The sequence below is a fragment of the Corylus avellana genome, chromosome 2, assembly GCF_965113065.1.
Source record: "Corylus avellana chromosome 2, dhCorAvel1.hap1.2, whole genome shotgun sequence".
Classification (NCBI taxonomy): domain Eukaryota; kingdom Viridiplantae; phylum Streptophyta; class Magnoliopsida; order Fagales; family Betulaceae; genus Corylus; species Corylus avellana.
The window spans coordinates 18,850,168-18,878,038 of NC_142491.1; the positions used below are offsets into that span (position 1 = coordinate 18,850,168).

The 27,871-nt window shown below is 35.0% G+C and overlaps 3 protein-coding genes across 3 annotated transcripts; all 3 read right to left on the reverse strand.

Moving 5' to 3' along the window:
- Positions 1–9,113: 9,113 nt before the first annotated feature.
- Positions 9,114–10,452, reverse strand: LOC132166871 (myb-related protein 308). Its single transcript, XM_059577714.2, has 2 exons — positions 9,847–10,452; positions 9,114–9,735 (listed from the first exon to the last, which is right to left on the reverse strand). The coding sequence occupies exons 1-2, from the start codon at positions 10,107–10,109 to the stop codon at positions 9,327–9,329; spliced, it is 672 nt and encodes a 223-aa protein (XP_059433697.1). The 5' UTR covers positions 10,110–10,452; the 3' UTR covers positions 9,114–9,326.
- A 3,282-nt stretch (positions 10,453–13,734) lies between these two features.
- APX3 (ascorbate peroxidase 3) lies at positions 13,735–18,902 on the reverse strand. Its single transcript, XM_059602300.2, has 9 exons — positions 18,637–18,902; positions 17,881–18,005; positions 17,118–17,167; positions 16,908–16,973; positions 16,778–16,826; positions 15,452–15,534; positions 15,281–15,360; positions 15,081–15,183; positions 13,735–14,166 (listed from the first exon to the last, which is right to left on the reverse strand). Exons 1-9 carry the CDS (start codon positions 18,747–18,749, stop codon positions 13,969–13,971), a joined length of 867 nt encoding a protein of 288 aa, XP_059458283.1. The 5' UTR covers positions 18,750–18,902; the 3' UTR covers positions 13,735–13,968.
- Positions 18,903–20,895: 1,993 nt separating this feature from the next.
- On the reverse strand, positions 20,896–27,007 carry LOC132181230 (synaptotagmin-1). Its single transcript, XM_059594354.2, has 12 exons — positions 26,553–27,007; positions 25,552–25,650; positions 25,392–25,442; positions 25,158–25,281; positions 24,059–24,177; positions 23,835–23,936; positions 22,756–22,830; positions 22,390–22,466; positions 22,056–22,302; positions 21,607–21,957; positions 21,306–21,437; positions 20,896–21,130 (listed from the first exon to the last, which is right to left on the reverse strand). The coding sequence occupies exons 1-12, from the start codon at positions 26,661–26,663 to the stop codon at positions 21,002–21,004; spliced, it is 1,617 nt and encodes a 538-aa protein (XP_059450337.1). The 5' UTR covers positions 26,664–27,007; the 3' UTR covers positions 20,896–21,001.
- Positions 27,008–27,871: the final 864 nt, after the last annotated feature.

The window sequence follows — 27,871 nt, forward strand, 5'->3', positions numbered from 1 at the left end:
CGTGCTTGAGCAGGTCTCAAACAATCTGTTCACCTGGTGAGGCATGTAGGCTTCACAATGGTTGATCTCTTATATTTTTTTACCTGAATATTACTAGCAATTTGAACAAACCATTACTAAAAATCCAAATCCAAACTTTTACTACCTTGTTCTCAGTGCATCATTGACTCATTGTGGTAATGTACATTAGTGGGTTCTCATTTTTCATTCGAGTAATTATGTGATTAAAGTCATGTCAACTATTAGAAATTTTCTTAGCACTATTTAATTACATGCTGACATGTATCAACAAGCTAGTTGAAAAAGATATACAAGTCTAACATTCTTTCTTCTCGATATAATTTTTAGATTTCCACGTGTTAGTTCAAATTATCAGAAGAAGAAGTTGAAAAGGTTTTGTAGATTGACCAAACACCAAATGTTAAGATTAGAGCAGCGTTGATAATTTATTTTTGCGTGTGAGCTTTGAGTCATGTCCATACATAAATATTAGATTATGTATGTCAACTATAATTCGACTCCTTTAATCAAATGGGCCAAAGTTCTCAACTTAAATTCACTAATTTGTATTGAGTTTATGCCGAATTCGCAGAAGATGTCGAAAATTGTGAGACTGAAAGTATATATGTTAAACCAAGAGTCACATAGTACTAACAAGCTAGGCAAATAATTAGAGAGGTTTTACTCCCCTGGTGCTTGGTCCTATATCTGTTAAAGGCTTTTACAGTCCCATTTAGTAGGTAGGTCCAAATATGTAGGATGGAGGGTAGTGGTCCAATGCTTTCATCACAAGGTTTAGAGATTCTTTTGCTACCAGAAAACAAAGCCAATTTGTGTGCATCTTGTGAATTAAAATATCAGCTGTGAATTCTTCACATTTCTTTTTTAAAAAAAAAAAAAAAAAAACTACCAATTTTTTTATTTCAAAACTCCTCTTTTTTTTTTCTTTTTTTTTTTTTTTCTTTTTTACTTCACAAAAGACCCTTAAATTTCCACACGTTTCAAGAAGACATCCAAAGTTCAAAAACTCTCAATTTTATTCCTCAAACTTTTAATTTGATACAATCTATTTCCTTCTATTAAGATTTGGCGTTAAATCCTAACGGAGACTATGAAAAATATCAAAATACCCTCTAATTTTCATTTTCTAAAAAAAAAAAAAAAAAAAAAAAGGTAAATTTAGAATTTTATAAAAGTTTCAAGGGTATAAAGGTCATTTTATCATTTTTACCATTTATTTTAACACCCGAGTGAGGAGATTGCATCAAATTAGAAGTTCGAATTGATAAAATTGAGAGTTTTTAAACCTTGAACATGCCATGTTAAAATGTGCGGAAGTTCAAGGGAGTTTTGTAAATTTTTTTTTTTCTTTTTGTAATATGGCACAAGAACTTAAGGTCCCACTTATTAAGTTTTTCATGGGAGTCACACTCATCCTCGCAGGTAGTAAATTTGAAATAACTAATCCAATTATTTGAAAGATTTGTATTATTGAATAGTGATGGTGCCTCATATTTTAAACCAGGAAGTAACACTTGCTTATAGTACAAATTAAGGCCACATGGGACGAAGTTAAGTGAAGCTCATTTGGCCCATGGTTCACCCATGCAGTATAATAATTAAGGATATTTTGGAAATTTCAATGTATTAAATTAGGGTTTTAACAAGAGGAGTAACCTTAATCTTTTCTCAAACATAGTGATATTAGCTACTTGTTCATGTGGATATAGACACACTGTCAAACTACGTAAATTCTTTGCATTTTGTTTTTTCTCCCTTTTTTCTTTGCTTCTTTACATAATCATATATTCTTGACAATCTTAAGAGCAACTCCAACAAATTCTGTAAAACTTTTGTTTTGTATATATTTAGCTAATATGAGAAGAAAAAAAAATCACGTTTTCTCCTTATATAAAACACATATTTTGCTTTTTGATTACTTATGTATTTTTTTTTTTTTAATTGTTTCTCTTTCTCATGGTTTAAGCAAACAATTAAAAAAATACTAAAAAATAGATATTTAAAGAAAACAGAAAATATATTGGAATTTGGATTGAAAAAATAATAAGTATAAAACTGTACTTTTTATTTGCTAAAATGCATAACATTGTTGGATATGCTTTAACAATTTGTTTTACACCATCAAGGGTGGTAGTTCAATGATCCAAGAAAATTTCCAAGTGATTAGAGCATGTACTAGGACGTGGGTTCGAATCTCCGCAATGGAGAATTCCCACATATGTCTGATTAGTATTAACCACCTTGGATTCCTATTGATGCCCTGTTGGGGGTAGGTCAGGCTATGACTCAGTTGGATTTGAAGGAGCACCTGCAGTTTCCACCATCTAGGCCCCTCATGTCCGGCTTCCAGTAGGTAAGTGCTATTATGGTCACACCCAGGTAGGATAGTCACAATTGATCTTCCCGGCCAACTTTTATAAAAAAAAAAAAAAAAAAAATTGTTCTTACAAAATAACATATTATAGCAAAAACCTTCTCTCTTTTTCAAATATTTGATTGGTTATAAAGATAATTCTAATGTTTAGGTTTATCCGTATGTTAGTACCGTATAATCCTATTATTAGATAGAGGAAACATATAAAATAAAATAAAATCTCTTATTAACCCAAAAAGGAAAGGATAATCTATGTTTAGGCAATTAACCAAGAACCAAACACAACGATAAAGGAAGGAAAGCCAAAAAAAGAAGGTGGGGTAGGACAAAACGTCAGCGTTAGGATAAACAAAGAAAAAGAAAGGTGTATAATTAAGGTTAGAGCCTAGCGGGGTAGAGGGGTCCAATTGGCTGCTGGAGGGTGACATGTGTGGCCCCCACCGCCGCAACCGAGCACATGAGCCTACGTCGGACGGCTGCCAACTACCACCCAAAAAGAGAGGAGTAGGTATCGTGTGTGATGCCGACGTTTGCGAGTGTGCAACCCCTCTATTATAAAGGTCCCCCCACCTTATCACATTCCAACACCCCCCCCCTAATCATTTTCTCTCTCAATTGTAATGTGTTCGGGTGTTAGATTTCGTCGTGTTAAAACATATATATATAAGATTATATATATATTAATAATAATTCGACAATCACCTTCTAATTTTTTATTGAATTTGTGTCTGAGTTTGCGGATCATGTTAAAAATTGTTTATCATTATATTGTGTGTCGGGTTTCTATCTAGATCAATCATAACATAACTTATTTAATTAAATATGTCAAACTGTTCAACTTTAACTAATTAATTTTGTGTTAGATTTGTGTCGAATTCACGAGTCGTGTCAAAATTTCAAAAATGTCATCAGATTTGTTAAATTAAGTACATGGGACCTAAATTAATGGGTTAATTGCCCTAAAAGAGAGCAAGAAAGGGAGATCATAACTTAGGTTCGTCCTATGTTACTTCAGAAAAGAGGGTATACCTACCTTTCAGGATTAGTAGTAGCATCTTAACTCAGCCAGAAGACATACACATCATTCTATATATTTATAAATAATTTTAGATAATTAAATACACACAAAAAAAAAAAAAAAAATGCATCTTCATTTTCGTATGCCAGGTATATTAGTAAATGTTAAATAATTTTTATTAATCATATCAATTGCCATATTAGCAAATGTTTTAGCAGTTTAAAAATGTGCAGTTTAAAAAATAGCGATTTCAAAATATAACTTATAAATAAGAGGTTTTAAAAATGCAAAATCACAGGGTTTTTTATTCGTCAAAAAAAAAAAATTAATTGAGGCTTTTTAAAAAAATTTCAGGGATAAAATCAAACTTTATCTGTTCATCAAGGCTTTAATAGTTTCCAATCATATTGACGTTGACAGATATGATGAATATACAATGAACACGTATCCAATGATGGGCTAGGATAAAACTTGAATTTACATATAAATAATAAACAGAGTATATATATATATATATATATATATATATATATATAAGCCTGTTAGGAGTGAAAAATGCCCAATGACCCCAAATATCACTCGAGGTGAGCATGTGTTTTCACAGCTATCCTAAGAGTGAAAAATGTCCAATGACCCCAAATATCACTCGAGGTGAGTCTGTGTTTTCACAGCTATCCTAAGAATCACAAGTAAATTTAAGGAAAAAAATATCAAAAAGCCTTTCAAACTATCAGCGTTTGTAATATAACTCATATTCAAAATGTATTAAAGTAGCTTCTCAAACTATCAATTTTTTTTTTTTTTTTTGACATGTCTGCACAAGAGGGGGGATGAGGGGGATTCGAACTAGTGACTTCCACTTCATTAAGTGTGGTCCCAGCCGATTGAGCTACCTCTTGGGGACCTCAAACTATCAAATTAAATGAATTAAAAAGCCCACTTATTTTTTTTATATTCCTATAATACCCCTATTCTTTTAACAAATAAAATAATAAAATAATAAAATAATTGTAAAAAAAAAACAATTTTTTAAAAATACAAAAAACCAATGGGTGAATAAATACAAAAAAAAAATAAAAATAAATAAATAATTAGTCACTGTAATTGGCTTAAATTACAAATTGCTTCATGTCATATTAAAGTAAAATTAAAGGTCGAATAAAAACAATTTTTTAACAGAATTTGACTCCAAGGACTAAATTGTTTTTTTTTTTGGAATATTTCAAGAACCGTACCTTTAATTTTATTTTAATACAACATGAAGCAATTTATAATTTATATTAACTATAGTGACTAATTATTTATTTATTTCAAAAATTAATTTTTTTTGTCTTTATTCGCCCATTTGTTTTTTGTTTTTTTTAAAAAAAAAATTGTTTGGTTTTGTTACAATTATTTTATATTTTATTTGTTAAAAGAATAGGGGTATTGTAGGAATATAAAAAAATAAATTGCCTTTTTTATACATTTTGGTAGTTTGGGGGCTACTTTAATACTTTTTGAACATTGAGGAGTTATATTGCAAACGGCCAGTAGTTTGAAGGGCTTTTTATATTTTTCCTAAATTCAAATTTAGCAACCACACATAATGCCTTTAAAATCTAGCAAAGCATAAAATAAATTTGACATAAAAATTTGGTAACCAAGATAAAACTTTTTTTAATAAATTTGACATAAAAATTTGGTAATGAAGATAAAACTTTTTGAAAAAAAAAATAATAATAAAAATAAAAATTGAAAAGTAAACACACTCCGAGAGTTTGGGGTAACTAACCCCATAAAACTTATCCACTATAGAAGAACAAATTACAACTTGTTTATACCAACAAAATTTTTGTAGTAAAAAGTAAAAACTTAATGTGTACCCAACCAACGACTTGTTTGTCTCCTACCATAAAGATGCCAAAATATTAAATCCCAATACTCTTGAGGCTTTCATTCATTGATCGCTCGAATTGCTCGTTCTTTACCTCAATGTGCTCAATCTATGTGATTGAGCCTTTTAGGAGCTTAAAATTTTATGCCTTGAAGTCCTCCGTTCAAACGTCTTGCGATCGTGACCGGAATTGGCGCATTTTGGAACTCGATTTTTTTTAAAAGCCTTTATGATCTCGTTCAAAGTTCAAACGCCTTTCGAATGGTCTTGCGAGCTAGGAAATTATGCCTTGAATTCTTAAACCTCGTAAAATTGTCTCGTACGGGTTGTGAACAGCAGCTCATGCTAAATATGTTCTTAGATGCAATAAAACAAAATTTGGATCATGAAATGAAATGGAAATGATCCAATCCCAAATTATCTAGTCGGGGGTTGAGCTCTTAACTTTTACTGTGATATTATGATAAATCACTATTTATTCTTAAAATTTAAGCTGATAACAAATAATAAAATTAGTTATTTAATTAATACTTTAACAATATCATTATCTGACCACGATTGATTCTCCAAGCAAACCTCTCAGCTTTAAACCTTTCACTTTTTTTTAGTTCTCTCTACCATTCGAGTTTTGGAGCAACCAAAAAAAAAAAAAAAAAAAATGTTTGCACATAAAATTATCTAGTTTTAATTATTTTAAGGGTAAAATCCACTTAACTCCCTCAAACTACCACTTCAATGACAATCTACCCCCCAAACTATCAATTACGACAATTTACCCCCCAAACTACCAAAAAACGACAATGTACCCCTCAATGCTATTAAAATGACAAAATTACCCCTATAAAATTTTCAATAAGACAAAAATACCCTTCAAATTTTGGAAAAAAAAAAATTAGTATTTTTGTTTTTATTTTAGTAAGGATTATTTCGTCATTTTGTTAAAATTGGGGGTACATTGTCATTGTTTTAGTAGTTTATGAGGTAAATTGTCGCAATTGATAATTTGAGGGGTAGATTGTCATTAGGATAGTAGTTTGAGAGGGTTAAGTAGACTGTAGCCAAATTTTAAATATCTATCATTCTAAGAACCCTAATGACTTTTAGGAGGATATTTAAAAAGGCACAGCGGATCTCTTGAATAAGTCTTGCAAACTGCTACATCCCTAAGAATGTGGCATAAATTAATGTTGGTATTTTTACAATTTAATTTATATTTTCCCTACCAAACAAAATATAAAAATTACCATAATTAAGTTGAAGATAATTAAATATTCAAAGTATAATTGGATATTTGAGCCCATAAGGTCCCTTATTGGATGCAGAGGAAACCTAGAGGACCCCACCTTGAGGATCATGCATGTGATGTTGGTGGAAGTTGAACCTATTAACAATATTTAAGGTAGAACAATAATTTACTCTATTGATGGGGAAAGAAGCAACAATTTAAAAAAATAATAATAATAATAAAAAATAAAATATTATCTTTTAGAGCAAGATAGGAAAATATCCTATAGAAGCTTCTAATGTCTCTACCTAACACCTTTGAAAAAGGGGAAATGTTGAAAAGTACTTCCTTTTTATATGGGTGAAGGGCCATAGGTTTCTAGGGATATTTTTTAAAAAAAATTTTTTCCAAAGTTGCAGCCACTCAGTCATGTGTCCTTTTGCTCATGCCCATCTATGTCTTGGATTGCTTTTTGGGAATGGAATTCATCTCTTTCTTCTTTGGGAGATTCTTTTTCACTCACCCTTTTCATCTGCTTCTTTGCATTTAAATTTCTGCATTTCATCTTCAATATTGTTTTTTTATATATTTAGTTGCTACCGGTTGAGCCATAGAGCCAAAACTAGTGAAAGGACATTAACATTTTGCACTTTGTCTCGGACCCCAGTGACATTAACATAAATCCATTTACTTTGGTAGCTTGAATTTCAATCGATATGGTCGGTAATTGTGTCTCAGTCATTCATTGATGGGTACTATCACATCAACTTAATTAGATAAAAATGAGATTGGAGTACTATAATATGCATCGTTACATTTTATGTATGTTTGATAACGCATTTTGTCGGGTATTTTTTGTTTTAGTTTGAAAATTATTTTGATTTGACGTAAAAATAAAAGCTCTTTTTATCTCTTGATCGGAGTGTTTTGTGTTTTGAGTTGTTTTGTTAATGTATTAGTCTTTAAAACATAAAACAAAAAACACAAACACAAACAAATATGGGTTTAGTCTTTCTAATACTACCTTGAAATAATTCCATGCTCATTTGAAATGTATATATATATATATATATATATATATATATATATATATATATATAGAAAACTAATGTTTGAAAGATGCCTGTAATCTAAGGTTGAAATGGCAAACTCTTTTAGCTTAAATTTTTATACATAACCTGTGTTTTGGATCTTTATTACCTAATCTAATTTCTTGAATTAATTAATTTATATACAAAAATGTGGGCATATCGAGTTCCCTCTTTCACAGGTTATTTCAAATTTTCTACTCTTGCAAGTGGCCGTTATCAAGTTAACGCGTGCATGATCAAGATAGTCGGATTTATTATTTTTCTCTTCAACCTATGAAATACACCTATTAATAATATATATATAATATATATATAATCTGAAAGAATTAATCACCGGCTTCCCATGTTCAATAATTGCATTCCATCTTTTTCTTATATATATATAGTTGGTAGCAAGTTAACATAAATTAAGGAAAAAGTTCAATTAACGTTTAAAGTTTAAAACCTTTAGTCAAACACTAAAACTTAAAACTTATTAATATGAAGAAACAAACTAAAAAGAAAGGGAGTTTAATTGGCTTACTTTTTTCACTTGGAGTAGAAAAATTACCGTTTTTCGTTTATAACAATTGTATTACTAAACAACATTAATGATGCATGCGATGGTCAAAATTAACCATTGAATCAGCATTTATGTTGATCGTTATTGCTACGTCATCTTATTTGTACGGCAATTGTATAATAGTTGGTATATTAAAAAGCACGCTGCTCAAAGCACCAAAGCTAGTTAGGGTTTTCTTCCTCGATCTAGGGTTGTGTATTAAATAGAGGAAGATATGTTGGGTGATGGGTTAGATAACAAATGTTAGGAGCCAGGAGGTTGGTAGAAGGATGGTACTACGGAGAGAGTTGTTAGTTCCTGCACACTTCTCATATAGTGTGTATTATTATAGTGGAAACGATAGGTTACCCACCACTCCATCTTTTTCCTTATTTCTCCTCCTCTCACGGCTTATCCATACTACCCTCCAAATTTAGATCCAGCCCTCTTCCCAAAAAGACAAACCCAAAAGAATCTGAAAAACAAAAGGAAAAAAAGGAAAGAAAATAAGGGGGGGGGGGGGGGGGGAGGATGGGGGTGTGGTGGGAAGGAGAGAAAAGAGGCTGTGGAATCCTCTCCTCTGAATCACATGAATAAATAAACTAAAACCAATATGTATATATATAATTCCATAACTATTCATCTAAAGAAAAAACTTGCAAAAAGAAGCATGATATCAAAGAAAAAACATGCTTTTTGGACTCTCTTTAAAGTGAGGATAAGAGGGTCCTGATCAGTTCATGCAAATGAATCACTATCTATGTTTCAAAGTAATAATTTGCATTGGGGGAAAAAATGAATATCTAAACCCCACACGCAATAGAGAGAGAGAGAGAGAGCACAATATCAACAACAACTACATAGCCCTTTGAAGATCTGGTAGGGGCCTGAGAGAGCCCCAACTTTTTCCTGGAAGAAAAGGAAAAACAGAGAGAATATATATATATATATATATATAAAAAGAAGAAATAAAAACAGAAAACATTGAATAGACCAATAGAGGGAAAACATTGAGCAATAATGATCAACTGTACTGGTACTATATTATCACTATTCATTACCAATCATACAAATTAGAGAAAATTAGAGAGATTTTCTAACTAATATCAATCTCTTTTTCTCATTTCTCTCCCATTCTGTTCAGTTACACATGCAAATCAACCCAGTTTCAATTTCACTGCTACTCACCAATACTAGCAGCCCCGCAGCTACAATCCTTGCTATTCTGCAATCCCAAGCTGCAAGCAAAACATAAACTCTTCCCACCAGCTGTACTGATCTTCAATGGCTGATGATGATCGTGGGGCTGGTTTTGGCAAGGAGGGCTAATCCTAAGCTCAAGGTTCAAGTCAGGGATTTTGGTCATGTCTTTTGATCCCCCAAATATTCCAATTGTGGGTTTTTCTTCTTTCACAGCAGAAGCAGCAAAAGATATAGTGGTGGCATCCTGAGCTGCTGCCTCGTTGATTGGCCTGTGAGTTGCAGGGTCAATCCCTCTGTTCAAAAGCTTTCTTCTTATATGAGTGTTCCAGTAGTTCTTTATCTCATTATCCGTTCTTCCTGGTAATCTCCCGGCTATCAGAGACCACCTACACCAAAATCCAACAAACCCCATTGCATGATGTTAATTTAAGGAACCACAAAAGGAGTTTTTTTTCCCTACGGTTGGTATATTAGCACTATCCTATATATAGACTTACTTGTTTCCAAGAAGACTATGGAGTTTGATGATGAGCTCGTCTTCTTCTTCGGTGAAGTTGCCGCGTTTGAGGTCGGGGCGGAGATAGTTGATCCAGCGGAGGCGGCAACTCTTGCCGCACCGTAGAAGGCCTGCGGCTTTCGGGAGCGATCGCCAGCAGCCTTCGCCGTGTGCTCGGATATAAGAGATTAGACGATCATCTTCTTCTTTGGTCCATGCTCCTTTGTTTGTGTGAGCTTTCTCACAGCAAGGAGACCTTCCCATTTGAGTGGAATTACAAGTAGCTACAAACTATAGTTGCTGCTATAGCTGTTGCAAATGGTTTTTGTTTTCTTGTTTGTTTACAAGTACATTAAGGCCGGCCCTTGCAAAAACTTGGTGAGCTTGGTTTTATATGTAGCCTTTTGACTCTCTCTCTCTCTCTCTCTCTCTCTCTCTCTCTGTGTGAGAGAGATAGAATGAGAGAGAGAGAAGGAAAGAGAGAGATAGAGAGAGAGAAGGATAGAGAGAGAGAGAGAGAGAGAGAGAGAGAGAGAGAGACTAATTGCTTCTAGATGTGAGTTGGTGAGACAGGTTAGAGGGGAGTGGCTGGTGGCCTCTCTCTTGATGATATTGGCATCATCATATAATAAGTTCAAGGAACATTAACTATGGCTTACCTTCAAGTAGGTGTAAAGTAAGATATACTATAAAGTATGGTGTGATCTCTGCATTCTTTTTTCCTTTTTTTCTATCTGTCCAAACTTTACACTAATTATGTTTGTTTACCCTCAAAATCTTCTCCAAACTCAATACACAACATGTACCAGAATACATGTACAACTGATATTTTATGGTGTTGTTGGAACTAACACCATTAAACTTTTGTTAAATTAAAGGTCTACTCTATATATATATATATATATATATATATATATATATATTTTAGGGTTTAGGGAGATTAATAATATTAAAGACAGTCTTCAAGTAAGGCATTGAAACAATACATTGGAAAATCATTTTGATTCAAAGCCTTAACTCTATATATGAATTTGGTTAGGTCTATTAATATTATATTATATCAACTATACATTCTTGTCACTACACCACTTGATAAAGGACTTAATCGCGCATGAATATTTCCAACGTTAACCCTTGTTCATTTCAATTTTAATTAATTGTCCCTTTTTTGCAGTTAAGTATTAAGATGACGCCCTTTTTACACTCTCCGATGTCATTTTTGGTTTCCTGCAACAAATCCTTGACTCCACCTTCTCCTTTGATCTCTATAACCAGTGTTCCCCTTTTTCCAAACTCAATGTAATTATTATCAGAGCTATCTTTCCTGTTATGGCTATCAAGTTCTCTTATCGTTATAGTAGTCGTTTCTCCAAACAACTCATCTATAGAACCGCCTCAATAGCCGCAGTTTCCCATGGCCCCTTTCTTGGACCTTGTGCCAAGATACTATTGAGGTAGGCCATTTATTTGGTTCATTACGAGATATTATTAGGTTTTATCTTGCTCTATAATATTTGTACTTTGTCGGGTTTTCCATCGCTCTTTTTGTATTCTCTTTTAGCAGTATTTTATGCTAAAGGTGGGATTGTGTTGTAGATGACTTTGGACACTAGATATTTGTGCTTAAATTAAATTTTATGGAAATTTAATTACTTTGCATATAGCACGCTCAAAATTACACCATAGGAACAATTCAAGACTCAAATAGTACTGAGTTGGGTTCATATTAAAATGGAGAAATACAAAAATATAGTCAATTTTGCAAATAATTAATTAATTAGTTGCAGTGGACATTGAGAGGATAGGATTGTACTAAATGGTTTTGCTATTTAAGAATATGTATAAAAATGGTAGTTGTGGATCTTTATTCTATTGGGTACACTATCATGCATGAGAGAGAGAGAGAGAGGGTTTCTAGAAGAGTTGGAGGTTGGGTTAAGGGAGGATGCATGATGAAAGAAAAGGAGAGAATAGGAAAAGGAGATAATGAGTGTGGTTGTGGTTGCATGTGGGCTAGCTTTGGTTCACCTTCCACTTTTTTTTTTATTTTTTATAATTTTCTTTCCCCCCCAACCCTTGTGCTGCAAGTTTAGGCCACAAAATGGTAGGGTTAGGGATGGGGAGGTAAGGTTGATTCATCTTTTTGTTGTTATCTCCCTACAATTTGGCTACTGTTTGTTACCCACCACCACCACACATGGACTCTCTCTCTCTCTCTCTCTCTCTCTCTCTCTCCCATCATGAAAATCAAGTGGATAGTAATTGCTTGGGAGGATCATGGCACACGTTGTTTTCAAAGAGAAATATGTGTCCACTTGTGTGATTATCTGGGGTGTATTAATTTCACCAACCTTTTCACCTCTTTCTGACTGTCCTTGCACCCCCAGTTCAACTTTGGCCTCACTTTGATGTTGAACTAATCTACCAAGTACTTAAAAAACCTTTCTTTCTCATTTCTCTCAAAAACCCATCTAATCTTATCCACATTTTTTTTTTTTTTTTTTTACCAAAACAGATCAAAAAGAAAGCCAACCCCAAACCCTATTGGGTGATGTTAAAATAATTAACCACCCATATGAATTAATCGCATGCCCCCACTTGTCTGTCCTCTTTGAATCGGACGGCAGCCGTCGTCCCCATCAGTTAGGTGGCATTTAACTCGAGTTGTTAGCACAGTGGGTCACTCTCCCAACGGGGTCTTCACTGCAAGATATATTAACACACAGAGAGACCCACATGAGAAAAAAAATCCAGACGGGGAGGAACCAAAAAAGCGACACACAGAATGAAAATGTATATGAAATTTTGGTGATTGGTTAAGGAAGTCAGGCTCCATCGGCTTATTGCCTCTCTTTTCTGGATTTATGGTGATAGCCAGCAGAGCAAAACGTGAATGTCATGTGCCTTGGGTACCACACCCAGGATTAGGAAACTCTCTCCGTACCGTCTGGGGCATAAACTCTTTACCTACCTCTTTGGCTGCCTTCCTCATGCGGGGGTGTGCTTTGGGGACCATTACTCTTCCCCCACATTATTATTATTATTATTATCATCGATACATTATACATACACTGCTTCAAAATTCGTATTTTCTCTGTACTCCAAATATTATTTACTCTCTCCTAAAATTGGTTTTTTCAAGTCTTTAATTTGTGTGGACCTGCACACAATGCAGGATAGGATGATTGCCCATTGTATCCTTTTTCAGACATCCTCCTCTCTTTTTTGTCCAAGCTTCTGCGCCCACAATGTAGCAAAATAGGCCGCCCGGCTTTCCGCGGCATACTCTTTCTCACCTGTCCATTTGGCTGGACAAACAAACAAACAAACTATAATTTTTTTTTTTCTTTTATTTTCTGGAGAAATATCAAATATCAAAACAAGATAAATGGATGGGAGGCAAGACAACAGCAAGTAGTGATATATATATATATATATATATATATATATATATATATATATAGAGAGAGAGAGAGAGAGAGAGAGATTAATAGGAGGTCAATAAAAGAGCATTGCTTAGAGAAAAATGTTGTTGGAAGTTTCTTGGAGATCTGGTAGAAAACATCAAGTGCACGAATCTTTGGAGGGAACGAAACCCACCTAATTCAGAACATAATTACTGAAACTAACATCTCTACCATACTCTCTCCAAGACATTGATTAGCCATTTTTCAGACGCTTGTTCAACAACCACATGGCTGATATGATATGATAATTACTAGAGAGACGGTGGATTCCATTTGCTCAATTATATTCTTCCCATCAGAGGTGCTCAAGCCCCACATGCCTGCATGTCAGAAATGTTACAGTTTTGCAAGCCTTTACAGAGATGACCATTAACTTAAGAATTGACGGACACCATTCAAGAGGAAGAGAAGAGAAGGGTATCTAAACATCTATAAAGACTCATATGTCAGCATGTATTGATATTCACTAATCATTGGCGAGAAAGTTCACTTGTATCTTTCTACCAGTTTATCTAGCGGCCAAGGTTTTAGAAAGGCCCTGGCTGATGTTATTAGCAGATAAAGAGAAGAACAATATAGCTGTTCTGCTGCAAAACTGAACTTAGTGCCACATAATCATAGGGATAATATTTGCGACATTTGAGAGAGAGCCACGTTCATTTCATTTTTCGGCGAACTTCATAGAAGTAGCTCAAGATCACCACAGCAGCAGCAACCGCAACTCCAACCGCACTCTGTGCCAGTATGATACCATCCTTTACAATTACCTTAGAGCCAGGGGATCTAGGAGAAAACCCTAGCTCTGAGAGCTTTTTGTGTGATTCTGCATAATCTCTAAAGAATGCATCTTCATCCTGCATTAGGTCAAATTGAGCAGAAGGTAAGAGAAACACCATATAACATTAAAAAGGCCACTGAAAAGGGGGCCCCAAAGGTTTAAATTGGCAAGGACAGCTTATTTAAAGATAGCACAGAAGCTAGTACCATACAAGTTACTGAAACAAAATCATAAATACAATTATGCAGACTTGGAAGTTGGGTCTTTGCCTGAAAAAGCCCCATCCAAGAACCATCACAAACAGAAATTACCCATACGATGTCTCAGCTTAATTTCCTGATGAGCTACTGATTACAGCATGGGAGCTCGCAATCAGCCAGGTTTGACCCATTTGGGATCTAAGATTAGATCAGGGTCGAGTTTAAACACAGAACAAATTGGTTATTTGAAAAACAACCCCAAATCAACCTCTGGATCTCACAAAATGAGAGACACTCAAAGATACCTCTAAATATTTTCTTGTCGAGAAAAAAGTAATTAGAATGGGCTCAGTATCATGTCTGCCATATCAGATCTTGCTCCAAACCCTACCAGTTGGTAAAAGGTCTGTTAGAAGGGATTAAGAGAAGAGACAATTTTAATTTTTTTTAACTCAATCTGCCTCTACTTAATCCAAATTAGTTGGCAGGTCAGAATTGGTCAGAGTTTGCCTTCTCTACTACTAGGGTCAGCCATATTTGATTACCAGATAAAAGCGGTCAGCCAAGTATTATAACGAACACTAATATAGGATTATGTTGGGAAGAACAGGCAATGATAAATTCCATTATATATATATATTTGATAAGTTTCCATTACATTTTTAAGCAGCGAGATAGAACCATGATAAAGGTGACCACCTGTCTATAGGTTATGTATATTTCTGAATCATGGAGTATAACCTGGGTTACAATTGTATATTAGTCATTTCGCGGAATACGCCCATGTTACCTTTGCATACAGCTCAACATAATGACGGAACTCAGGATCATCCAATAAAGCCTTGTCTGTTGGAAGTTGCAAAAGGCCCTCTGATTCCCCTTTCAAAAGTTCCCTGGTATCAAGAGTAACTATGAATGGGTGACTGAAAATCAAAGGCTCTCAAAAGTACCTGTAAGAAAGTAAAGACATAACAATTTGCAAGCTCTTACACAAAGTATGAATTATCAAACTTCAGAGGTTCCATAGTCCAAGGACCATCAAAACCTGATCTGTCTGGATGTGCCCTTCCCTGTAACAAAAGAGTACAAGAAATGGTGTAGACATGTGCTTCTATTAACGAAGAAAATCATATACAGATGAAAACATTAAGAAAAAATTACCAGTGTGTGGCCCCCTGACAGTGCAACAATATCCTTATCAGACAGACCCATTCGATAAAAGATGTCCTTGAGATGTGGAGCACCTACCACCAAAATTCACAGAAAAGTCAACACCATATGGTGTTTTATGTGACCTCGCCAAATCATACAGACACAAGCACCACACAAGAAACACTTCTCATAAGGCTCAGCCCTAACAAAATAATTTATCAAACCAGGGAGGGAAAAGGAGCAAGGGAGGGAGAGTCATGGCAGTTTTATGACTTAAAAGAGTGAAAATATGAAATATCCCTTCTGAACTTTTGCATTCTACTTCCACATAGCATCTTCGATATTGAAAATGTGACCTCGCCAAATCATACAGACACAAGCACCACAAAAGAAACACTTCTCATAAGGCTCAGCCATAACAAAATAACTTATCAAACCAGGGAGGGAAAAGCAGCAAGGGAGGGAGAGTCATGGCAGTTTAAGACCATTTTATGACTTAAAAGAGTGAAAATATGAAATATCCCTTCTGAACTTTTGCATTCTACTTCCACATAGCATCTTTGATATTGAAAAGTTCTACCTGCTGCAAGATTATAATTATAAACAAGTTTAACAGATCTCAATTGTCTATGTAGTACAAACAGCTGCATACTAACCTCCGCACAAAGAGAGAGATTTGCATAGATACATATGAGAGTGAAAATTGATTTGCATTTCAGGGAATTGTAGCACATATCTCCTATTATTGTGCTTAGCCAAAAACAAATCATTGGATCCCTACGTATACTATAACAGGTCTCTGTATCTTCACGCAGAAGAGATGAACCTAAAACCTGAACTAGGACAGCAAAAAAAAAGTATCATAAAGCTAGAAGTATATTCATTACAACTAAGTACAAACATTTGTTCTGACATGTATGATTAAGCCTCTTCTTTAAGGATGTGGATATTTCACCTAAGAGAGTAATCTGTAGCTGTAGTTAAATCATGGCCAAGAAAGCTCCATCTTTGCTATCCTAGCCTAGTATTTAACCACTATGCCTAAAGAAATTCCCCCTGATTTTCTACACTATTCAGCTAGCTCAGCCACCAGAAGTTTATTTTCAACCACACACAATACAATAGAATGTTTAAATACAGCAGATAAAATTAGTAAGAGCAATATATGATCATCTGGTCTACTCCTAGACCTTCACATGAAAAATGTTTACAATTTATAAGTCACTCAAGAATACCTATAAAGGAAAAAGAAATTCATCGTGCATTTTTTTTTTCTTATATAAAAAGCTTTGTGATTAGAGACATTAAAAATACTATTTAAAGTATTGGGCACACCTTGTTTAGCATCTGGAAGTCGCCCTTCCTTGGGAGAAACGATTGAATCCTAAGAAGAAGGATAAATAATAAACAAAAATGAATGATGTGGTCATAAGCTATATTCTAAAAATATGCCACAACGCCATACCTTTCTGCCAGGAACAAAGTCAACGGTTGGGCCTCCAGTGACCTCAACTGCAACAACACCGGCAAGCTGAAAACACAAGTAATTGATTATGAGTCACCTCCAATTCGTTATGATTTATCATACCAACATATTTCTTGCTCCTGATTTCCAAATGGATCAACGAAAAATCATAGATTAGAGGCACTTTGACTTTTTCAACGCGACAATCACCTGGTATAGGTCTGCATATGTGATCTTTGGACGTTTAGACTTCACTTCCTCTGACATCAGAGAGACAAGACCAGTCAAATAAAATGTAAAGAACAACCCAATTTCAAATCAATTTAATAGACAACCATCTATAAAAATTTAACCGTGGAAAGGATTATTTTATAATGTTTTTTCATAAGCTGACACATAAAAATGACCAAAGTCATAACAAATTTCAAGTCTATGTTAAACGTGTGCAACCATTCATAGTTTCCCTACAATAATTACAATGCTCCATCCAATTTATCAAAGTTTTGGAAATTATATAAATCCTGCAATTCCTGTAACCATTTTCCCCATTGTATTAAATGCAACCATTGCCATTCCAGTTTGTTCAGCTAACTTTCTTTTAACGTGCTTGTCCTAAGGACCCCAACAAAATAGAAACATAATTAAAAAGCTCAAGCTCAAAACTCAAAACTTTTATCCCAACCTGCGCTTGTCAATGAGAACTACCACTAAATGATGGGGAAACACCAACTTCTTATGATTAAGACACCCCTATAAAGTAGATAAAGCCTTAATGGCATGGTTATTAAAAAAGCAAAGGGCACCCAACATCCAACCAAGTCTCTCAAATTATATCAGGCTCAAGAGAGAAATGCCTCAATGAGTAATGTCACATGAGATTTTCAACAAGCAACATGAGGCTCTCTATCAGTCTATCAAACACATGGATCTTGGAACAACATGCAGTATTTTAAGTGAAGCTGAAAAACCTTACCACACCAATCAATGGCTTTCTTCAAGCCACTGTTAGAACCATGACTATACTCTTCCTCGCTCCTAATTGACCCATTAGGTCCACCTGTTTTCGTATTCACATCATATGTCCCCGCATCGTGCCACCTACAAATCAAAGAAGAAGAAAAACGCATATAAATTTTTTTTAAAAAAAAAAAAAAAAAAACTCACAAAATACAATTATTAGCAGAAAATTACAAGCATTTGCATCATCCAAATCAAAGACAAAATAATTCAAATAACTACCAGAAAGGCAGAGACCATTAGAAACCAATTGAAATAAACACATCTGCTTACAAAATATGACAAATGAAAAAGAATCTCACGAAATACAATTTTTTGCAGAAAATCACAAGCATTTGCATCATCCAAATTAAAGAAAACAATTAATACAAATAATGACAAGAATTAAAACCATATGAAATCAACGGAAAATAAATTTTATATATATATAAGTTGTTTGATTCTACTATACCAAATAATCGTAATTCTTTTCTGCCTTTCTACTCATCTATTGCCATACAAAAAAAAAAAAAAAAAAATTCATGAACACATGAACTGTTGATACAATCAGTGAACCACTCGTGCTTGGTTGCTGAGAAAACAGTACGATAGACCAAAGTAAAACCAAATATATTACTATTAACTAAGCTACTAAGGCTTATAGACTCAATTTTTCCTTCGTTTTCATTTCTCGCAATTTCTAGAGAAACAAACAGAGAGAGAGAGAGAGTACGCTAAGCGGAGCATGATGGGAGCGCAGTTTCTAGAGGCGATGAGGGCACGGAGATCGCGACGAGCCTTGTCGACCTCCTTCAGGTACTCTGTGTCAACAACCGGTAACGCCATCGAAAAGCTCCTCACGAACGACTCGCCGACTCGCACACTCCTGAGGCTCAGAGAGAGAGAGAGAGAGAGAGTGAGGCTTTGGTTTTGGTTTTGGAGAGAAACGAAGAAATAGATTGTGATTAGTTTGGATTTGGATTAGGAACGAGCCTCGAGGCGCTGAGCTTTTTGAGCCAACCGAAGAAGACCATGCCTGCTTAAAGGTAATACTCGCGCGCGCTGGTTCTCGTCTTATCAAGATTGAAACCCCTACGTGTCCATACCACAAAAGCTACCACATTGCAAAAGTCAACCTACCATTTCCTTTGCCCCAATTCATCAGGATCCCAGTGTTTTTTTTTTTTTAAATCTGGACCATTGGATTTCATCCAACGGTTTAAATTTCGCCATGGGTCTCATATAAAAAATATAATAAAATATTATATATATTTTAAAAAATAAAATAATTAAAAATTAAAAAATTCATTTAATGCCAACCCATTTTCTCCCATAGAGGGTGGTGGGCCACCCCATGCCAGCCATGGGGGTGGCCGATGTCACCCCCAACGACCACTCCCTATGGCCAAACCCAAAAAGAATTTTTTTGTGTTTGGCCCTAGGGGGTGGTTCGGCCACCCCCATGGCTGGGCTGGGGTGGCCAGTCACTCCATATTATTAAATTAATTTTTTATTATTTTATTTTATATTTATTTTTTAAAATATATATAATATTTTATTATATTTTTTGAAATGGGACACATGGCAAGATTTAGAAATCTAACGGTCCAGATTAACAAAAAAACCCTCCAGCAATTCTCTAGCTATTTCTAGGGATCCTAATCCCATATAAGGAACTCAATAACTTTATCTTCTTATTGCTAATTGCTAACCCACGTGTTAGAGTAGGTGGCGGGGCAATCCAAAATTAAATATGCTGCTCAAATTGTTAGTAATTTGGGTAAAAAATTGTTAGAAATCTCTACCCGACTTATGAGACCGGGATCCCAACCAATTCTCCTTGCTTCTTGTAATTGGGTAGGAAAAGTGAAGGGGCCCAAAGGGATTCTCTTCTGTTCGGGCAAGAATTTTTGGTTCGAACAAGAGGCCCTTTATTCCGAAGCAACTTGCTTGGATAGTGGGCTTCTTGCTTGGGAAAGTAGCCCTCTCTCACATGGAGTTTGTAATTCTCCAGCTCTTTGGGTAGGCGGTTTCAAAGAAATGATAAGTGAATGATTCACTTGGCCAAGGTAATCTATATGTATAGCATGTAATAATGAACAATCCTACAATCCGCCCTCGATGCAGTACGGGCAATTTCAAAGAAAGGACAGGTATGAGACCGATTTGTCCTAATTAGTCTCCCGTATTAAATGTATACCCGTATTAAATGCAATTCAGGCAGTCCCACCCAAAAAAAAAAGAGGTACAAGGATCCACTTGTCTCAGGCAAGTGTACCTCATCCTTCAAGTTGCCTAGAGTTAGTGAACTTTGCACCTGTCGTACATGTGAAACTGCTTATATTACATGCAATACACGAGCATCTAATTGCACCCGATCTTTTTCCTTCGATGAGGAGATCTTGGTTCAAATTTTTACAAGGACAAAAAAATATTGTGATTTACAAGTTTTGAGGTTGCGGAACCAACTTACCGACATGATGTTTATGAGTGAGAACCCGCATCAATGCCTAAGATTTATTTGTATATTCACATCTAATTTGTGGCTATGCCGCGTGCTTGCAAGATTTTCATTGTTTTCGGAAAAGAAAACATAATGGTAGTATCTTTTCACGTGTGAAAAACACATAATTTTTTAATTAGCATGCGAGAAACACGTAATTTAAAAATTAAAATTTTTTTGAAAAAAAACTATGTACTTTTCAAGTGTTCAAGAAACACGAAAGTTTTATAGACTGGATTTTGGAGGGAAAAAAAAAAAAATTGTCCTATCTTCATGGCCCAATAGAAAAACCCAAACAATAACCTTACATTACTCAAAAGAACGTCACTCCAAGAAAATTACAAGCATTTGACACGTTGGGTTATGATAATGTTTAAACAAAAGCAAAGCAATGTCTCAATGAAACTATGAATCGAAATTGTAGTTATTATTACAATCATGTACATGAAAAACAAACAAATTGACATAGTATAAAGATGACAAAAAAAAAAAAAAAAAAAGTCTTCCCTGTCATGTGCTATTCAAACTCGGCAAACTAGAAAAGTGAAAACCAAAACAAAACAAATAAAAAAATAAAAAAAATAAAAAAGCATGCTCATGAAGTCCTCCATTGTAACTCAACCTGGATACGTCCATTCTTGGAATCTATAAGATGGTACTTCTCATTGATTCTTTTGTTGGAAATAACATCTGAAAGATTGATAGTAACATACCCCAGAGATTCCTAATTCAAAAATTAACAAAAAAGGAAAAAGCCCGGTTTCAATCAAGTCGAAAAATGATACTATGATAACTACTTTAAAGCCACTGTAAAATAAATAATAAATAAAAAATGGCATTTACTAGGAAATTTCATCAACCAACCATGATAACTACAGTCAACAAGTAAATTATTGTACCTTTGGATGCAGCAGGCCTATTCTTGATGAGCTGCTGAGAACCTCCACATGCAATTTGTCATTAACGGGAGGCTCATCCAGCATAAACGAGAACTCCTCTTCCCATCTTGGATCTCTGTTCTTCTTAATATGCTGTACAAGGAAAAGGGACAAAAAATAAAAAAAATAAAAGATTTGTTATCCATAGACCATGAAGCAACCTATATCATTACCTAATGACACCTTGAAACAACCCATCTCAAAGGTATGGCCTATTTTGAAGGATATAAAATTTTGGCAACTGGTAATGCTATCTTCATACCTTAGTCTTTCTCTCCTCCCCTCTGAAAAGAATCCGTACGAATGGATTAGTGTGGTGCTTCCCTTCAACATCTTGAGCTTCGTGAACTATAACTACAAGCAGACCTCCACTGGCAGGCGTTCCATCCGGAGCCTTCTGTAGTGTATTTGTTTCTTCAAAAGCTTTTGGTATGTCTTCCTCTTTGAAAGGGTTGTATGTTAATTCAACTACAAGCTGCCCCCGTGACTTCTCATTTTGAACATCATTCAAATCCATATTTTTAAGGAGGTCCAAAGTCATAACTTTTGGCTCGTTAGGGGGGAGTTCCTTCAAAGGGACTACATTCATACCCATCTTCTCATGTTTGCCAACCTAAGAAAAGGAGAAGGGGGGGGGTTGGTGGAGAAGCTTCAGACACTGGACATAAAACGGGGAAAAAAAATTATGACCAGATATTTGGAATAAAATACCTGCTCCCAATCATAAACACGAAACTCTAAAGCCTGTGTTTCTGGATCTTTAACGACAACGGTGAACTCCTCATTCCATTCAGGGTTTAGGTTTTTGTGCTTCACAGAGGTCTTCTTTGCAGGAAGCTTATCCTCCGTGAGCTTTAGTTTCACATAAGGGTCTGATGCACCTAGAATATCTTTTTTCTTTAGTTTCATGGCCCTCACAACCTTGACGTTGAGAAGTCCAACTGGCCTCTTGAAAGCTCTACAAATTCCAATTAGCTTTGTTAGCCAAATCATAGAATTGACTACCCAATGATATATAAATGTAGAAAACCATGCAAGAACATACTTTGCTGGATCCAAAATAGGCACTTCCAGGGTTTGGGGCCAAAGATACATTTTCGCAACCTGATCCCTTATAAGCTCCTGCAAAAAAACCGCTTCAAGAAACAGTTAAAACCATGGAACTTAATAATAGAATTGATAATAATATCTGGGATCAATGAGCAAATATTTGTTAGGCAAACACAATGCCCAAACATCCATTTACCACATAAAACAACTTCTCGATGCAATTCAGGGACATACCCCTTCTTAAGTGAATGGAACTAGAAAAATTCAACAAAACCTTTTATCCCAACCTCTAGGATAGCAGAAAGGATAAGAAGAGGTCATGGGAAGGAGTAAATGAAACATATAACATAAGGTGGTGTACCTGGACAAACCGATAGAGGCCAGGTATTGACATAAGATCAGCCCCAAGAAGCTTCAGTCCAAAGTCAACATGTGGCTGCAAAATGAAAAAAAAAATAAATAAATAAATTATGTATATATAATATATAATCAAGAGAGGAGAATTCCACATTAAAAGGATACATTCTATAGTGAATTATCCCATGTCAGTTTAAGAACCAAATATCAAACGAGTTGGACCAAGATGATTCCAAATGAAAGACCATCCTGGATAATTAGTGGAAATTCAATGTCAGAATTTTTCTGAACATACTGAATAGATAATTTAAAATTTGTGGTGGGTAAGAGTAATTTATATTTTAGTGTTTCAAAATTGTCATAAAATGGAATCGTTAGCTGAAGTTACATTGCCATAGCTGCCAACTATAGGGTACCAACACTGGCAAATTATGCAGAAATAAAGCAGACAAGCTAAAGCTCATTGGCTTAATGTTTGGAATTACTGCAAACCTCCAAATGTGGCACAAAATTTTGAAAGTATAACTGCATATTCAAAAGGTGGCTTATATACCTCCAACGATGATAGGATTTTAGTTCCCAAATAAGCATATTGGTGATGGAACTTGAGGAGGACCTAATTTTTTAAGAAGAAATGGCAGCGGTGATTTAGTAAAGTCTTCAGACCAACCAACACTATTGAAAATCTATGTTCAATGAACTCCGGTGCCTGTATAAGATGGGGTTATGGTTATACTTTTCAGACCCATCAAACACCTAAAGATGTCCAAATGCTAGGACAATAAGACACGACTAAATTCTCAAAGCTTTCCACAGTACCTCAAGATCCTGGTGTCAAATTAGCGTTTCAAATCAGTCAACAGGAATGGATTAAAAAAATAAAAAAATTATCCAAGGAACTTCAACCAGAAGATCAATTTCAACTCTTCCTCTTGTTGGACATGCCAGTTAGATACAGACTCGAGAACACCTCCCTACACCCAATCTAACAAGTATATACTTCAAACATATTTAAGTACCCATGTGACATGGACCTAAGCAATATAAGATGAATGATAAATAAATATACCCTTGATCACAAACCTTGTCCATGAGAGACACAGAGATATTGGCAAAACAAGGAAAGCTTGGAACCAAGGGCTTCAGAGTAATACGTGGTGCAGCAAAGATTTGCAAATCTATCACCTGAAATCATCCCAACTAAACAGTATTAAGAAGCAGCTTGTGTGTGTGTGTGTGTGGGAGGGGGGGGTGGGGGGTGGGGGAGGATGTCATAAGTACCCTTCCTCATAAAACAAATGAATCACCTGGACAGTTGCTTTCAAGCCAAATGCTTTAACAGCAATAGTGACATTAGGATTTCCAGCCCATTTTATGGATGGTTCCATAATCAACTCCTTCTCATCAGTGACATAGACTTTCATGCCTGAAATAACAAAAGTTGCAGCAAAAAGGGAAAAGCTGTGTGCATAAAAAATACAACAAATCTACCAATAATATAAAAACTGATAAAAAGAATTTTCCACTTTATCTATGAGTAATGAAGTGAAATATATTCAATCACAGGGGAAAATGGTAATTGAAAGGTGCTCCTGATATAACAATAAGCATGAAGGATGTCGTAGTAAAAAAAGAACTCCCTAAATGTATCTAGAATGCAGGTAGACAGTGGAAAGCTAATTCAAAATTTTGGTTGCATAAACTATACAGTTAATATTATCAATAGACAGCAATGCTGAGGGCATTTGACAAACCAACCAGCATTACAAGTCACTCATACAAACCCTCTCTGTTCCTATAAGCTGTTGGTGCAGTGCAGTTACATCAGAAGCACAAAGTAAGACTAGCTTCTCGAGGCATAAAAAAGATCTCAAAACCAGATTCTGATTATATTATGCATCAACTATGTGTTTGTAAAATCCTAATAAACATGACATATACTGCCAACAACCAGGAAAAAGAAAAGAGTTCAAAGAACATTCCTTTAACTATCTGCAATAGTTTCGCAAACTGACAAACCAAAGATATAACTGAGCAGTAAATGTCACATATATTAAACTTTCCAGATCTTGGCCATGACAACTTGATGCTAATCATCTGAAAGAGCAATAGAGATGAATCCAGAAAATTTCTCCCATAAGATCTGATATTTTTAACAAGTTACAAAAGCATTTAACGACAAAATGGCATCCCAACATGAAAGATGCGAGTATAGATGAAGGCATCTTTAATATCCTTTCTAAAAGCTGCAGATGTCCAATCAAGCTTTAACTAACAATGGTTAATTAGGAAAAAAAAAGACTAACAATGGTTTTTTTTTTTTCCATCACAAAAGCTAGAGAGATCTCACATGTAAGTTTCTATAAAATAGAAAAACTATAAAACAAGTATTTCATATCTACAAACCTTGAAAAGTTGGTGGCAGGGACCCTAATGTAAGTGCTTCAAACTCAACGGCCTCGATCTTATATTTTGGAATTTGCTCAGCAATTATTGGCTTTGCTATATTCTTTGCAGTCTGGCAAATTGCCTATGCAAGGGGAAAAAAGAAAGCACCTCAAATACTCAACACGAACAGGCATATAGAAGCAATAAGGTACCAAAAAACATTAAATAAATAAAATTCAAGAATGGTCAGACCTTGTCGAGATACGGCCACATATATCCAATAAACTTGTTCAGCCAGTCAACCTACACAAACAAAAACATAAGAATAAAATGCAATTGTCAAAACAACATGCAATCAAGACAGATAAAATATGGTAGCATAGTGACGAATTTACAAATCCTATTTACATACTCGATCATAGTCTGGATTTTTCACCCAAAGGGGTATCTCCGGAAGCATCCGCTGCAAAGTTTCTGAGTCTTGCTCAACCAGGGGACGAATTACTGGATCCTGACCAAGCCAACAGGAAACAAATTAAACCAATTAAAATTTACCTCATATGTTATGGTGAGGTAGATTCAAAAGTTTGGGCATGGTTATATCCAAAATACCCACATTTCTTCTTTTCTTTCTTCTAAATGAATTGTTATTCATATATTAGAGAAGCATCTTGGCAGTTGGCGAAGCCAAATATTGCCAGAAGTGCTACATATTGACTAAAAAATTGCAAGACAAGGTTAAGTCAGAGCCCCCAGATCATTGCTTTAACCATTAGAGTCAACCCTAAAAGCCTAAGGCATCATCCTGGTCAATGAATTGTTTCCAGTGCCAATGTGCAAGAAAGGTTATAAGGAGACAATGTTAACAATAGAGCAGCAGCGGTAGGACTCTCACGAGGTGTGTGTTAGTGTTTATTAAGAATACAACTAGTCTACAAAGTCACAGACTGCACTTCATGTAGAAAACAGTGCCATACCATCCACAAAAGGGGAACAAGAGAATTCAAATTCAACAAAGACATAAATAAACTTTTAAAAGACATATCTACTGCAGGAGGTCAATGATACTATGCTCAAAAGTTTTACCCTACAAAATCCTGACAATATTATATCCTTCTTTTTCTCTCATTTCTAAGCATTGTCTAACTAACCAAAAAACAAGCTGACCAAATTGAATTACCTGCATTGACAAATAACCAACTCAATTTACAGCATGTTTGGTTCACGTGTTAGAACAACTTTTTCTTATCTTATCTTTTCCTCTCGCCAACCAAACAGAGCATTACAAAAGCTATAACTCCAATTCCAAATCAATATATACACATAAGACAACACAAAGCAGTATATATATACAAAATGTGTGTGTACCGTGTACGTGTATATACATATATAGAGAGAAAAAGAGAGAGAGACCTGGACATCGCTGGGTTGGAAATATATGAAGAGGAAATACCCAGCAACAAGACCAATAGAAATTCCAAATCCAAATCCACAAAAACCAAATATGGTACTGAAGAAACCCATCTCAAATCTCCTTCCAAAAAGCCAAACAAAAACTTTCTCACGAACCAAACAACCCCAGAACACAATTTTCTCGCCCTCTCTCGTCTACTCAGAAAAATTCCAGAAAACAAGAAAAACCCATTTCCAATCTCCTCGAGTTCTCCTCAGATCACTGATCCACCGCCCAAATAAACCAATATAAAATAATATAATATAATGCAATCAACTAAAATAACATAATATAATAATAAAATATAATGGCTTATATGTCCTTGTCGCTTGAGATTTAAATGCAAAGCACAGAGAAAGAGTAAGGTGAACAGATGGTGGCAAAGCAGCGACGGAGAGACAACGCAAAGCACAATTTCTTTTCTTATCCCTTAATTATAATTAAAAAATATTATTAAATAAGTTTAGCTTTGTAAATATCAACCAGGACACGAATTCTTTGGCGAGTTGCTTCGGGCTAGTGGAGAGGCAATCGGATGGCGTCAGGTACGGTGAGATTGTACACGTGGAAGCATATAATTTGGTGGAGCATCAAAAAAGGTCAAAGTGAGATACGTATATCTTTTTGAGATTGTCAAGGGTAAAGTGGAAATAAAAATAGAAAGGCACTTGGCTAGGGTGCTTTCGTGGACTGGGTAATGATTTGGTGGGTTCAGGTCTACGTTTGCACTTGCAGGAAGCTAAAGCCTTCGACACGTGTTGGACGTTAAGTGGGTTGGGGGCCTTTTTGGATACTGACGGTTAACTGAACTAACATACCAGATAGCGACGTCCAGCAGGGACGTGAGATACGGCTTTAAATCATAATAAAAAAAATTGAAAACTTTTGCTTTTGTCCCATAAACTACAGTGCTTTTACATTTTTTTTTCTTATGAACAAATAATTATGATACTTGACTTCATTGATTACCATTTTATGATAACAAGATCACTTCCGTCAGTCAAAGAAATTAAAATTAAATGTTAACAATCATATGTTATTTTAAATTTTTTTTTTTCACTTTTACCTTCACTTCAGACTAATAAAATGACATTTATACCCTCCTAAACCCTAATCCAACACATAAAAATAATTTAAAATGAGAGCAAAAATGGAAAAAAAAAAAATTAAATTAAATTAAATTAAATGACACATAACTGTTGATCGTTAATTTTAACCCTTTTGACTGACGAAATGGGTTTTTCGTTATAAGATGATAGTTTGATAGGGTCAGGTGTCA

What these genes read in the sequence shown, in the direction of transcription:
- LOC132166871 (XM_059577714.2), bottom strand. Translation starts at nt 10,109, where the DNA reads ATGGGAAGGTCTCCTTGCTGTGAGAAAGCTCACACAAACAAAGGAGCA. An exon ending in CATAGTCTTCTTGGAAACAA is followed by an intron (nt 9,736 to 9,846) that starts GTAAGTCTATAT and finishes ATTTTGGTGTAG; the next exon opens with GTGGTCTCTGATAGCCGGGA.
- APX3 (XM_059602300.2), bottom strand. Translation starts at nt 18,749, where the DNA reads ATGGCGTTACCGGTTGTTGACACAGAGTACCTGAAGGAGGTCGACAAG. An exon ending in GAAAGCCATTGATTGGTGTG is followed by an intron (nt 17,168 to 17,880) that starts GTAAGGTTTTTC and finishes CTCTGATGTCAG; the next exon opens with AGGAAGTGAAGTCTAAACGT. An exon ending in ATGTTGAGCTGTATGCAAAG is followed by an intron (nt 14,167 to 15,080) that starts GTAACATGGGCG and finishes GACCTAATGCAG; the next exon opens with GATGAAGATGCATTCTTTAG.
- LOC132181230 (XM_059594354.2), bottom strand. Translation starts at nt 26,663, where the DNA reads ATGGGTTTCTTCAGTACCATATTTGGTTTTTGTGGATTTGGATTTGGA. An exon ending in TCCAACCCAGCGATGTCCAG is followed by an intron (nt 25,651 to 26,552) that starts GTCTCTCTCTCT and finishes TGGCTTGGTCAG; the next exon opens with GATCCAGTAATTCGTCCCCT. An exon ending in CTGTGTCTCTCATGGACAAG is followed by an intron (nt 22,831 to 23,834) that starts GTTTGTGATCAA and finishes TTCATTTTGCAG; the next exon opens with CCACATGTTGACTTTGGACT.